General features: G+C 40.7%; 1 protein-coding gene across 1 annotated transcript; it reads right to left on the reverse strand.

Moving 5' to 3' along the window:
- Window positions 1-3,244: 3,244 nt before the first annotated feature.
- Window positions 3,245-6,464, reverse strand: LOC128716761 (uncharacterized). Its single transcript, XM_053811368.1, has 2 exons — window positions 3,618-6,464; window positions 3,245-3,340 (listed from the first exon to the last, which is right to left on the reverse strand). Exons 1-2 carry the CDS (start codon window positions 6,462-6,464, stop codon window positions 3,245-3,247), a joined length of 2,943 nt encoding a protein of 980 aa, XP_053667343.1.
- Window positions 6,465-14,595: the final 8,131 nt, after the last annotated feature.

Below are 14,595 nucleotides of genomic sequence, written 5' to 3' on the forward strand. Positions count from 1 at the left end.
TAGTTTCTTCTGTAATTCATTTTCGTTATTTCCGGATGCTATGAGTGCAAAATCATCTGCGTATTGTATTAATTTAGTCTTTGGTAATGTGTTAATCCTATGATGTAACCTACTTGTGTAAATATTAAAGAGTGTTGGGGACATTACATCTCCTTGTGGCAATCCATCACTGACTAGTTTTTTTATTAATTGGTTGTTACTTTCGATTTCTATCATTCTATTCCTTAGAAATTCTCCTACCCATTTTACTATTTGGCTGCTTAAATTCTGTTTTATTAGTTCTTCTAGTAGGATTGTTAATTTTACATTGTTGTATGCATTTTCTAGGTCAATGAATATGATTCCTATTTTCCTTTTTTCTTTTTTCTTTTTGAATATCAAATTCAGGAGATAGTTTGTGCAGTCTTGAATTGATCTGTTTTTCCTAAAACCAAATGAGGTTTCAGGTATAGTGCTATACAGTTCACAATGTCTATTTATTTTATTTAGTACCTCAGAGTTGCTGACTTTCATTATATTGTTAATTAGGGATATTAGTCTGTAGTTTTCCAGATTTTTGTTGTCTCTGTTTGGTTTTGGGATCGCTATGGTTTTGATTCTTTTTAGTTCTTTTTTTATTTTTCCATTTACCCACATTTCATTTATTTCTTCTATTATTTTTATGGCTGCATTTGGGTTTAATTTTTTCAGCATCTCATATGTGATTTTATCTGTCCCTGGGGCTGATTTCTTTTTCTTGTTTAATATTCTTTCCCATTTTTCTTTGTTTAGTAGTTGTGGAATATTCACGAAACTGGTTGTGATATGAGTGCTCAAAGCGTCTAATGTTCCCGCCGTCCGGTTTGCAACTGTGTATTCATCCGTCCCTTTTTAATCCATTTACAATTCATGATTAATCCTATAGTTCATTATCTTTGCTCTAGATCGATTGTCAAGGTTGCTAGTGTTGTCCTATCCTAAGGTGTATAATTCATGCAATGTTATCCTATTCCGTGTAATTATGGTCATTATTGTAGATTTCAATTATTATTTTATAACTAATTCTTACATTTCCGGCCACCAAAGAAGGAACTTCTTTTAATTTTAATGCATGGAACCTAAATCCGTATTCCGCTTCGAGTGTTGAATCTATCCTTATCCTTCTAATCGTTCCGTATGTATGTGTAAGTGCACTGTTTGTTATCGCTGTCAACTATCAAACTGATCAAAACAAACCAAACGTGGTTTGCCGCTGCATGCTATTCAGTGCCACTGCCGATCTTCCTATCCAAATTGTTAAGCACATCTGGATTGGGTAACATTGCCAAACGGTTTGCTGCGCGTACGATGGTTTTGCCCGAAGCTGTGCGCAGCGTCACTACGCGAACAATTCCGTCCTTCCCGGGATGAATCGAAACAATACGACCCATCGGCCACAAGGTAGGATGCAGGTTGTCTTCCTTAATGATCACCAGTTGATTTTCTTTTAGGGAAACTGATCTACCATTGCAATATTTGGCTCGAGCTTGCAATTGCTGAATATACTCCGGATACCATCGAGACCAAATATTTCGCATGTGCTTTTGCACTAGCTGATACTCCTTCAGGCGATTGTCTGGCATGTCGGTGTAGTTGGCGTCTGGTACTGCTTGCATGCTGCTACCGATGAGAAAATGTCCCGGTGTTAAGGGTTCCATATCTGATGGCTCGTCCGATAGATGAGTGATTGGTCGAGAATTCAAGCATTGCTCGACTTGTGCCAGCAGGGTAAGCATATTTTCCTGTGTTATGCTCCTTGTTCCGATGGTTCTAATTATGTGTTTTTTAGCTGCCTTCACCGCCGCCTCCCATAATCCTCCAAAGTGCGGTGCTCGCGGCGGAATAAAATTCCACTTCATCTCGTTCATCGCACACCAATCAAACAGTGTAGTTCGATCATCTTTGTTGCATTTTAGCATCTTATAAATCCGATTGAGCTCATGCGATGCTCCCTTGAATGTAGTTGCGTTGTCTGAGTGTAGTTCCTTTATCTTCCCGCGGCGTGCAACTAGCCGACGTAGGGCACCCAAAAATGCTGTTGTTGTTAGATCGCCTACCAACTCTATGTGTACCGCTCGTGTTGAGAAGCATACAAATATCGCAATATATGCTTTAGTGGGGCTTCTAGTTCGAATAGTGGATTTTAGGAAAATTGGCCCACAGTAATCAATTCCGCATACAGCGAACGGTCTGGTCGGTGAAACCCTTGATGTCGGTAGGTCAGCGATACTTTGCCTTATGAGTGTTGGTTTAGCTTTGAAACACGCGTGACATGTGTGGTAAACAGACTTGCACAAGTTACGACCCCCGATAATCCAAAACCGTTGTCTTAGTGATGTTAGTAGCATTTGTGGACCAGCATGTAGATTGCGTAGATGACATGAAACTGCTATTAGTGCTGCTAAAGTATGTTTCGATGAAAGTATGACCGGATGCTTACTTGATTCCGAAATTTGGGCATTGTTTAGCCGGCCACCAATGCGTAGGATACCCTGACTGTCGATGAACGGTGAAAACCATCTCAGGTTTGAGGTTTTTAGAATCTCCTTTCCCTTTTGTAGGTGATGCATTTCTTCTTGAAATGTATCTAATTGTGAGAGATAACACAATTTTAATTCAGCACCTTGAAGTTCATCGACGGTGATTGGTGGAACCGATGTAGAACGCGTTGTACGTTTCTTAGGAAGTTTTGCGTTGCGAATGAAACGTAAGCAATAGGCCATAACCCTTTGCAGTTTGTAGTATACCGAAAACCGTGAAAACAGGCCGTTCCGGAATTCATCAACCGTTGTTGTTGTTGCGATCCGTTGTGACGTCAATCTCTCCTCCTCAGCGTCTTCAACTTCGCTAAGTGATGGAGCGTCTTGAGGCCATTCTTCCTTGCTGAGTGACAACCAGTGCGGCCCATGCCACCAACGATCACATTCTAATAGGTTATTAGGCATAATCCCTCGCGAAATATCGTCAGCTGGATTATCGATGCCAGGAACATGGTTCCAGCGATATATACCAGCCGTTTGTTGAATTTGTGCGACCCTGTTCGCAACGAAAGGCTGCCATCGATTTGGCGGAGAGTTTAACCAGTGAAGCACCGTCATAGAATCTGTCCAACAGACCGTAGTAGCAGAAATGTGAAGTGATTGTTGGACCTTCTTGAATAAAACCGTAGCTAATCGTGCTGCACATAATTCTAATCTCGCTATCGAATGAGTGTTAGATAATGAGACTACCTTTGACTTAGCTGTGAGCAGGTGAACGGTGACTCCTTCCAGACCTTCAGCTCGAATGTAACAGCAAGCACCATAAGCCGATTGTGATGCGTCTGCGAAGATGTGTATTTGTAGATTCGTAGCCGAATATTGTGAAGTGTAGCGAGGAATTCGTAAATCACGAAGTGATTCTAACGTGGAGTGAAATTTCAACCATTCCTGCTGTAAGTGCAATGGGAGCTCGTAGTCCCAGTCCCATGACTTCCCATCCTTTTTAAGTGACCATAGTTGCTGCATAAATAGTTTTGCCACGATTATTGTTGGACCCAGCAAGCCGAGAGGATCGAAGATTTTGGCTATATGTGACAAAATGACCCGTTTTGTCAATACCGCTGGTGCAGGTGGTAAATCTACTCGAAATCGAAGCATGTCAGTTGTGGGTTCCCAAACGATGCCTAGGGTGGACACTTGTTTCGCATCTTGCCACTCATGTGTTAGTTGAACCGCCACATCTTCGGTAGGAATGTTTACTAGTGCTCCCGTCAGGTTAGATGCCCATTTTTTCAGTGTGAAGCCTGCCGAATTTAGCATTTCTGAAATTTGCTGTCGTATTGCAATGGCATTAGTTAGATCATCAGTCCCCGTTAACAAATCGTCTACGTAGAAATCGTTCATAACCGCGTTTACAGCTAATGGATACTGCTCCTTGTGATCGAGGGCAATTTGTCGAAGTGTTCGGGTAGCCAAAAATGGGGCAGCTGCTGTACCATACGTAACCGTTTGCAATTCGAATGTGGATATAACTTCTGTCGGGGATTCTCTATATCGGATTCTCAAGAAGCTTCTATCGCGTGGATCGTGAAGAATCTGCCGATACATTTTCTCCACATCAGCAGTTATGGCAATAGCATGGGAGCGGAACCGAAGAATGATACTGAAAAGATCCTCCTGAATTACTGGTCCGACCAGTAGCTTATCATTCAACGAGTAACCAGTGGACGTCTTGCATGAGGCATCGAAAACTACCCTAACCTTGGTACTTGTGCTTGATTCCTTGACAACCGCATGATGAGGAAGGTAATAAAACTGACCTGGATCTTCTGCCTGATCGTGTATCCTTTTCATGTGCCCCAAACGCTCGTATTCCCGCATGAACCTTACGTATTCTTCTTTCATTTTAGGGTTGCTGTTTAAACGACGTTCCATACAGCATAGTCTACGATCAGCAGTGGCTCGAGACTCTCCTAAAATGATATGAGGATTGGAGTTAAAAGGCAAACGAACGACATACCTTCCCGCTGAGTTGCGAACAGTGGTGGACACGTAGTGTCTTTCGCAGGCTTCCTCTTCAGCCGATAGCACAGGTTCCTCGGCTATGGCCTCGCTCTCCCAAAACCGCTCCATGATGTCCGCCAACGAGGATTCATTGGCTGCGAGATGGCACAGTCGGGGCCCAGGTGACGAATGATGAGTGTTTCCGGTAACCACCCATCCGAAGTGCGTTTCCACCAACCACGGCTTGCCTTTGCCGAAGGACCGCTTGCGACCGGTGTGTAGCTCCCAGAATGCATCGCCTCCGATTACGATGTCAATTTGCCCGGGGATGTTGAAAGTGTTGTCAGCCAATGCCACATCTGGCAATTTCCATGATGATACATCAGTGGGTGATGTAGGAATGTGAGCTGATGGCGTGTCCAGAATCAGGAAAGCCATCTCCGATGTAAAGGGTTTTGTCTTGGATTCGACCGTAGCGATGATCGAACCCTTCACCTGCTGTACTGCATTTCCGATGCCCGATACAGCGATGTTAACCTTCTTACGACTGGTCAACAGTTTCCGAGCAAATTCATCAGAGATGAAATTTGACATGGATCCGGAATCCAGCAAGGCCCTTGCCTCGTGGTTGTTTCCATAGTCGTCCCTTATATGAATTTGCGCCGTCTCCAAGAACACTTTTTCGTCATCCAAATGTGCAGCCATTGTAACCGTTGCGGAAGGTGCCCGATGCAATAACGAGTGATGACGTTCACGACACGTTCGACACGTATAACCAGATTTGCACGCTCTGACTTGATGAGTGTTGCTCAAGCAGTTCCAGCATAGCCCTTTTGTAGTAACAACCTCACGCCGTTGCTGAACATCCTTAGCAATGAAGACGGGACAACTGGATAAACGATGGTCTTCTACGCACTGCAACGGACATTTTGCTTGCTGACGATGAACATACGTGGTAGCCGGGGTCAAACTAGCTGTGGCTGCATTTGAAACAGACCTTTTTTGAACGGCTTGACGAGGAACGCCGGCCACCTTACTACCACTAGCCTCTTCAAACACCATTTCATCCGCCGATTTTAGGATTTGAATCCTATCTTGCACGAACTCGAGCACATCCTTATACCGGTCTCTGGCGAAGTGAACCGAATGTTTCTCCCACGCTATTAGTGTTTCACGGTCGAGCTTCAACAGCAGTAGGTTCGAGAGTGGGGTATCCCACGAATCGACCGGTTCCTGTAGCTTTTGTAATCCATTTACAACAGGAATGAATTCGTCCACTAGTTGTCTTAGTTTGCCGATGGACGCCGATTGCACTGCCGGGAGATGATGTAGCTTTCGATAATATCCCCGAATAAGCATTCGTGAATTATCGTACCGTTTCAGCAGAGCCGTCCATACTAGAGAGTAATTATCTGCTGTTAGAGATGTGTGTTCGAATGGCACTGCCGCTTCGCTCTTTAATGATGACAGCAAGTACTGGAGTTTTGCGATGGAGGGAAGTTCCGCCGAAGCGTCGATCATCGATAAAAATCGATCGCGAAAAGAAAGCCATTTTGTCTGGTCACCATCGAACGTTGGAAGCTCTACCTTCGGAAGGCGTAAGTTTGGTGTGTAAGGCCGACTAAACGCGAGTGTAGATGAAGCCAAACCCGTCGCGTCTATGAGTGGATTTTCCTCCTTCATTTGATGTCCACGTAAGAAAGATTTCAGCTTCCTGCAACGATCTTCGATGTCGATCTTTTCCGAGATGCACGCTTCGATGGTTTCGCTACTTTCATCAATCTCTATGAGTTTTTCAAATGCAGCGAAAAACCCTGCCTTATGCATATCCAAATCTGCTAACACCTCCGGAATTTGGTTGGCCTCATCGGGTGTAAATGCCGCTTGAAACCGTTCCAGCGATTTTATATGTTCCACTGCGATTCTCTTTTTCAGCTGAGCTGCCTTGATTTTCTTGTCCATGGTAAGAACTCAAATTTGTAATATCACACACACGAAAGAACGACACAACGTATTGGCGCGAAATTTAATGATAGCGTGTAACCGGCCGTTGCCCTTGATGCAGGGCGTTTAGCGATGGCGGGAAATGTCACGGAATGACTTGCACTGAGACGCCGTAATACCGAATTTCACTCTTGATGCAGAATGATGCCTGAGAAAGCACTCACTATCACAATTGACTGTACTAAGTACCCGAAAATCCGGTTCGAAGGACCAAAATGTGGAATATTCACGAAACTGGTTGTGATATGAGTGCTCAAAGCGTCTAATGTTCCCGCCGTCCGGTTTGCAACTGTGTATTCATCCGTCCCTTTTTAATCCATTTACAATTCATGATTAATCCTATAGTTCATTATCTTTGCTCTAGATCGATTGTCAAGGTTGCTAGTGTTGTCCTATCCTAAGGTGTATAATTCATGCAATGTTATCCTATTCCGTGTAATTATGGTCATTATTGTAGATTTCAATTATTATTTTATAACTAATTCTTACAGTAGTATTTCTTCGTTGATAAATTCAGGTATGTTGATTTCATTTATCTTTGTTGATCTATTTTTGCCATATGTTTTTTAAAGCAATCATTTGGCCGCTATTTCATTATTATGAATTATGTTTTCCTCTCTTTGTGTTTTTTCTTTATTGGATATTTTTTTTACTAGTTCCCACAGTTCCTTTGTAGATGTATTTTTATTTATATTATCTATTGAGTGTTGAAATGATTTTATTTTGTTTAACTTGATTTTTGTTTTTAGTATCGCTGTTCTTCTTTTGTATTCTATAGCATCTTTAATATCTTTGGAAGAATTGTATGTTTTTCGTGCGTTATTTCTGTCTTTCAATGCCATTTTGAGTTCTGTATTCCACCATGATTTTGGCTCATATTTGGTTTTTGTTTTGTTATTCTTAATTATTTTTTCAATTTGTTTAGATATTTGTTTTATTGTTGTATATCTGTCATGATTTAGTACTCTTAAAGTGTCTAATATCCTGGCCTTATTTATTGTTGTTCTGATTTGTTTTCTTATTACTTCTTTTAATATTATCCTTATCATTCTGTGGTTGCTATTTCCTATGTGGTCATCACTAATTTCCCTATTTATATCACTTATTATATCTGGAGAAAATATTGTTAGATCTATGGACGTATTTCGTTTCTTTGGGTCCTCTGAAATGCATGTGTCTTTTTCATTTTTTTGAACGATGAGATTTGTACTGTCCACTTCATCCAATAGACATATTCCTTTTTTATCATTTTTCTGGTCTCCCCAGAACGTATGGTGACAATTAAAGTCTCCAGCTATTATTGTCCTGTAATTTCTGTATCTTTCTATTTGTTGTATCGTGTCTTTTAATTCTTCTGCTGTGGCTTTTGGGCTTGCATATATGGATATAACTTGAAGTTTTGCTTCTATAAGTTCTATCGCTGTTGTTTGAATGTTCTGGATCTCTTTCACTATTTTTATTTCTTTGAATTTTATTCCTTTTTTTATTATGATTGCGCTGCCTCCATATCCGTCTGCTCTGTTTTCTTTAATTATGTTGTATCCTGATATTTTTATCTTTTCATTTTCTTTTAGCCATGTTTCTTGTAAGCATGCTATACATATAGCTCTATGTAGATGAGCCAGGTTTCCCTCAAAACTCAAGTCACTCAATGTTTAGAGTTTTGAGGGAATCCTCATCGCTCGTGGCCCCGTGGCTATACAGTGCAGTTTTGTGCAATCTGAGAAGTAAGAATGGCAAAAAATGCGTGATTCGGGCTCGTTGGCTAGGCTGATGCGACTTGAAAACGAAAAACTTGAAGCCAGATTATTTGGAGACAGTAGCACAAATGGACTGGACAGCGTCCAGGCAGCAACAACGAATGCAGAACGTGCACATGATGTTTCGCTGTGTGGTAAGTAAAGTGTTAAATTGTAATGACATGTTTCTGAACTATTTTTAAAATCATTCGACATATGTTTGTTATTTTTCTTTTCAGATCCATACCCCTTACATATTATGGAAGAAGAAATCGTCTGTGATTGGATAAATATCGACGAGTGCGATGACAATGAGGGCTTCGAAAACAACAACGATGGGGATGAAGTTGAAACCACATTGGACAGCACACCGAAGTTGCCAAGTGCGGAGCTGTCCTTTGATGAACTAATCAGGAATTGGGCATTAAAAACATACCAGACGCACCAAGCTCTCAATAGCCTATTACGAATTTTACGTGCCAAGTAGTAGAAGTAGCTGGAATGTTACGATAATTAAATAAAATTCGATTTAACTTGCGCTGTAATGGTATTGGCTCAATCGCTCATCAAACAAATACTTCTTCAACACTTTATTGATCGTCTGAACTCCCCTGTCCGCTAATCCATTCGACTGCGGATGGTATGGCGGTGATTTCAACACTTTGATATTATTTGCCTTGCATCCTTCGATAAACCCAGACGAATTGAACGGTGGACCGTTATCCGAACAAACTTCCGTAGGTAGACCAAAATAAGTATAAATTTCTTCTAGCTTTTCTAATAAACTCTCAGTACACGTTTTTTTTAGAAGTTTGACATCTATAAATTTTGAATAAGCGTCGACAACTATCAAAAAAGTATTACCTTCAAAATGAAATAAATCTAAATGAAGACGCTGAAAAGCATGACTGGCTGAAGTCCAAGTAGACGTAACTATTTCTTTCGGAATTTTTAGTGTTTTTAGACAAGTAGAACACGCCTTAACTCCCTCTATTACGTCTTTATCAAATCCCTTCCACCAAAAATAAGATCTACCGATCATCTTCATTCTTATGACATCGTCATGATTTTCATGCAATTTTTCTAACACCTGACGCGGTAGTGATTTTGGCCCTACTCCACGGTCGTCAAAGTAAAGACAATTATTTTCTACCTCAAAATTGTGACATAATCTTGCGTAAGCTTTCATTTGATCATCTAGTACTTTAGACCACCCATCTTTTGTTCCCTTAACAATGTTAGTGACAATTTTATCTCTTTGCTGTTCCTCTATTATTTTATCATTACTGAAAAATGCTTGCACATTATACCGTGCGACTGACATGTGTTCAATCCGATTTTCAATAGGTAACGGTAATCGAGACAACGCATCAGCATTACCTATTTTTTTACCCGGTTTATGTACTACACTATATGAGTAGTTCGACAGTGTAACAGCTCATCTGTGCAATCTCGAAATAGCAACGGCTGAATACCCTTTGTGCGGTTCAAAAATTTGTTTGAGTGACGAACTATCTGTAACGAGTGTAAAACTCGTACCGTACAAATACTTATGAAACCTCTTGATACCAAACACTACTGCCAAAGCCTCTCTATGTATCTATCCATAGTTTTTTTGTGCGTCTGTTAATGTTGATGACGCAAAATATACCGGCTTCTTTACTAACCAGACGACATGAGATAGAACGGCACCAACCCCATATGGACTAGCATCCGTTGTAAGTATTTGTGGCTTTTTGGGATCATACGGTTCTAATACATCATTGGAAACTATCATTTCTTTACTTCGTTCGAATGCGTTTTGGCACTCAGGTGACCATTTAAATTTGTTATCCTTGTTTTGCTAATTGTACAATGGGTGTAACTCCGACGATAAGTTCGGCAAAAACCTATGGTAGTAGTTCAAAAGACCTAAAAACGACTGTAATTGACCTATATCTTTAGGTGCAGGAGCAAAACAAATTGCTTCCACTTTTTTAGGATTGGGACGAATTCCCTTGGATGTAAGCATAAACCCGAGGTGTTCTATTTCTGTTTCGAAAAATCTTGATTTGGTCCAATTAATTTGTACTTTGTGCTTATTTAACCTATGTAAGACTTGTGTTACATTTTCTTTACATTCAAGCAAGGTACTTCCACCAATCAAAATATCATCCAAATAAGGAATTGCACTGGTTCCTAGTAAAATTTGGTCGAAAATGGATTGAAATACAGACGGCGCTAAACTTATCCCAAAAGGCATCCTGGTATATTTAAATAATCCTCGATGTGTGTTGATGACACATAATGTGTGTGTTGATGACACATTCGGATTTCACTGCTTCGTAGCGTCGACCAGTTCAGCCACACGATTTTTATGTTTTTCATTCGACACAATGATGAGATGTGACCGACTTTGTGTTTTCTCTGACTGTTTATGGAACGATCGTGACTTCAATGCCGCCAGTTTCGTGGTGCCCTGTATTCCCTTAGACTCGTGTTCTGCAGCTTCAAAACTTCAGGCGATATCGCATGCACGTTCGAAAGTGAGTCTACGTTGCGTGAGCAATTTCGTGCGTAAGGTAGCGTTGTGCACTCCGGCTACGAACTGATCTCTCAGCGCTTGTTGCAAAAACGACTCGTATTCACAGGACTGTGCTGAAGCCTTTAGCTCGATGATGAAATCCGTTATCGTTTGGCTTGCTGATTGCTCACACTTTCGAAATTTGTATCGCTATTCGACCACGTTTACATATGGGTCCAGGCGCTGCTTTAACAATGCGATCAACTCCGCATATGGCTTTTGCGATGGCTCGACTGGAGAACATAAACGGAATGCAACTGAATACAACAACGGACCTGCCATGGTTACTAGCATTGGTACTTTCTTCTCCTCCGTTATGTCGTTGACGATAAAAAACTGTACTAATCGATTTACATATTCGTAAAACTTTTCCCCGACGACAAACTGTTCCATGTGTCCGTACATTGGCATGGCCATTTTTATTGCTTGCGACATTGAAGGTTTCTTCTCTTCACTGGTGGGCATACTCGTCTCACTACTAGCACACTCACGCACTCTTCACTTCACAATCTCTGACTTGAGATAGACTGACTACTGAACCAATGACCCGACATAGATCAATGTATACGATTATTGGACAGAGATGGCTTTCACGCGTTGCCTTTTTCCTCGTCGCCAAACTATGTGATGTTCTAGGGATGTTACCTTTATTATTTCACGATCGAGAATGATCTCGTGCAGATGCTGGAACACCTTTTACAGTACAAGGTATGGTGGTGTTAGCGAATTCAATTTTTCTTATTTAGATTAGTATGCGTGCTTGTATTACAATACATTACACTTCTCCCAGCTTTAAATGAGATTTTAGATAACCTAACAAAACAATATGTATTGCATGAACAAGCAACTAAATAACCAGTTAGTTTTTTCTGTCCCTGTCGCGTATTCTTTTAGATATTCTTAGTTTAGGAGATGTAGATTCACTTCGTCTTGTTTTCGAACTAACCGTTTGTTTGTCTGTCACGTTTACAGTTGTTTTATCTTTCCCTACTGGCGTACTGACCGTGGGTACTGACGGATGGAATTCATCCGATAGATCAGATGTCCGAATCTGATTAGTATGAACCATTCTAACATTACCGTGCACATTTATCAAATATCGATTCGAACTTATTTTTTCTAATACTAATACGCAGGAATCCATTTCACCTATTCATCGTGATGATTCCTATACAAAACTTTATCTCCTTTCTCATCGCTACAGCTCGTTAAAGGTTCTTTATTTTCTTCGTTCTATTCAAACATAACGGAACCACAAAGTGACATGCATACAAATGGTGAACACACATGCTCACATACACAAGTGAAGACATACACATTGGCCTTGAAGATGACGCCGGTTTGATTCCATTGCCGCTGGTACTATTCATAATAGTGCTACACATATTGTCACGAAATGGGATGATTCTATTATATGAAAAGAGAACATTGTTTAAATCTAAGCTTCTTAAAAATGAACTGATGATAATTATAAAAAGCAACCATCACTACTGCGGCAAAATGGCGATGACGCTGTCACAGAACACTGCTTTATCTCGTTAAAGCATCCACACACAACAGCGCACCGCTCTAATCACTCAACGCAGCCACATAACAATGGAGGAAACTAAACGAAGCAAAGAAGAACATTTCTGAGGGATCAAAGGAATAAATGAACGAACTTTGAAATTTTTCAAACAACGATGAAAGCTTACAAAGGGATTCCTGAAACTTCCCAAAAATTACACCTCTTCTCCTGCCTTCCCACCAACATTACCATTAACTTCTTGGTATAAAATAGCACGATTTCGAACCAATATGCTTTAAAGACCACAAAGTCGTAGTGCAGAACAAATTAAAATTCTACGGCCCTTAACAGACTCTGTGGTCGTAGTGAGGTTTTCTGGGAAGGCGCTTGGCAGTCCTTGTCCACACCAATTATTGGCTATCGGGGATATAAACAGATTTGCATCTCAGATTTGTCACGTGAAGATCTCCAAGTTTTACCTTTATTGCGACAGTTTCTATGGATTGTTGTCTTGGGGTTGGTATTCTGGAGAAGCTGTGACTCTTTCCTATACCAATCAATAGTTATACCAGTTCGCACAACCGAATTTTCCCGGCGCTTGAAATGTAGTACTATTTTTAGTACAAAACTTTTCGTTTTCCCCTAATAAAATGGAAACGGGTTGGTGGATCGGGGTGAAATGTATATCAGAAATTAACGCAAAATTTTCCCGAATTGTCCCGCATCCTGCCAGGAATTTTTCGGAACTTTTTTGAAAAATTGCAACTTTTTGTCCCTTGGGTCGTTTTAGTACAACATTTTTTATCGCTTGGGCAGTCGCACAGGATGTCACTGTCATCCTAAATGACATGCATTTGTTTTGTAGAATTTACACTGGTTGCGGAAGTGCAGTGCGATTTGCGAGTGTCGTGTTTAAAAGTGAAAAAGTGTCCGTGCCTGCCTTTTCCGTGCAATAAGTGCGTGGTGTTTTTATTTTCCCTGCATTCTCTGGTTGCTTCGGCGAGCACATTGATAATGGAGGTCGGGAAAAAAACCCTCAGTCACTTGGATGGCGAGCGAAAACGATTGTGCGCTACCTCCCTACAGACAATGAGAAAAAAAACGAGTGCGATTTACAGGCCAAGGGGCTGAAGAACGTGGGGAAACGTAGGAAGACACGAGCGAACTTTGCATTTTACACGCGCAATATCAAATATAGCAAACTTGAGTGTTTGAACGAGGAGTTTTTGATTGTGTGTGTGCCGCGACAGCGAGCAAACCGATTTTGTTTCGCTCGCAATTTATGACGATCATTCTGTCTGTCAGTTAAAACTGCGTTAACTGTAATCTCAAGCTGTTCTACTCTTCAGCCATGAATGAAAGCAACCAAAGTTGACACTTCGAAAAAATGTTAGCAGCAATCCGCTTGCTTCTGCGTGAAAGTCCGTGTAAACCTGAAAATTCAGTGTATTTTCGATATGTGAATTGGTTTCCCGATTCGAGCAGTGTTTTAGAAGTTACAAAGTGATGAAAATAACTATTTTTCGTTAGTGTGTGATCTTTCCGTGTGTGTTTTCCTGCAGCGTCACCGTTGCTCATAAGAAGTAAACATTTCATCCTTCTATATTTGTGCTGTGTATTGTGGTACAATGCTGCTTCATGTCCAAAAACGTAACATCTATCTTCAATCACATAATGCACGAGAAATATTACACGTGAAATTTGCCTAAGTTAAAATGCATCAATGTTTAACCTCAACCTCTACAGTTACGAGTCTGCCACGGTACCAAACGTTTTAACGTGCGATGTATATGTAGACAATTGTGTGTGGGTTAAAATTGTCTTCCGTTTTGTGTTACCTGTTGTTAGACGCCCTCTTTGTGTTCGGGTTTCATAGCCTTATACTAGTTGTGCCTCAGCAATCAAATGTACCTCGTACTCAAAATATTATGTGCGTGTATTTATTACCCGGTGTATTACCTGGTGTTACATGCGCTTTGTATATTACGGTTTAAAAACCTGTCTTCCTCTCTCTCTCTGCAATCACTGTGCTCCAACAAAATGTTACACAAAAAACCTCATCCAAAAGTCATCCTGGCTATACGCCTAAACGTAGTTCGAAACCTTAAAACGTTTCTACTAACATGTAACAGCTTTCTTCCACATGTAACACTCTCGAATCGGGAATTACCTTTTGGTTTGACCCGCATGTTGTTACTATCAAATATGTTGGTTTATGTTCGAATGACATGCGGTATTCATCGAAGCTAATCCATCTAACTAACAGAAAATAATCTCCTA

The sequence above is a fragment of the Anopheles marshallii genome, assembly GCF_943734725.1.
Source record: "Anopheles marshallii chromosome X unlocalized genomic scaffold, idAnoMarsDA_429_01 X_unloc_1, whole genome shotgun sequence".
Classification (NCBI taxonomy): domain Eukaryota; kingdom Metazoa; phylum Arthropoda; class Insecta; order Diptera; family Culicidae; genus Anopheles; species Anopheles marshallii.

What these genes read in the sequence shown, in the direction of transcription:
- LOC128716761 (XM_053811368.1), bottom strand. Translation starts at nt 6,464, where the DNA reads ATGGACAAGAAAATCAAGGCAGCTCAGCTGAAAAAGAGAATCGCAGTG. An exon ending in ATTTACCACCTGCACCAGCG is followed by an intron (nt 3,341 to 3,617) that starts GTATTGACAAAA and finishes ACATCTTCGCAG; the next exon opens with ACGCATCACAATCGGCTTAT.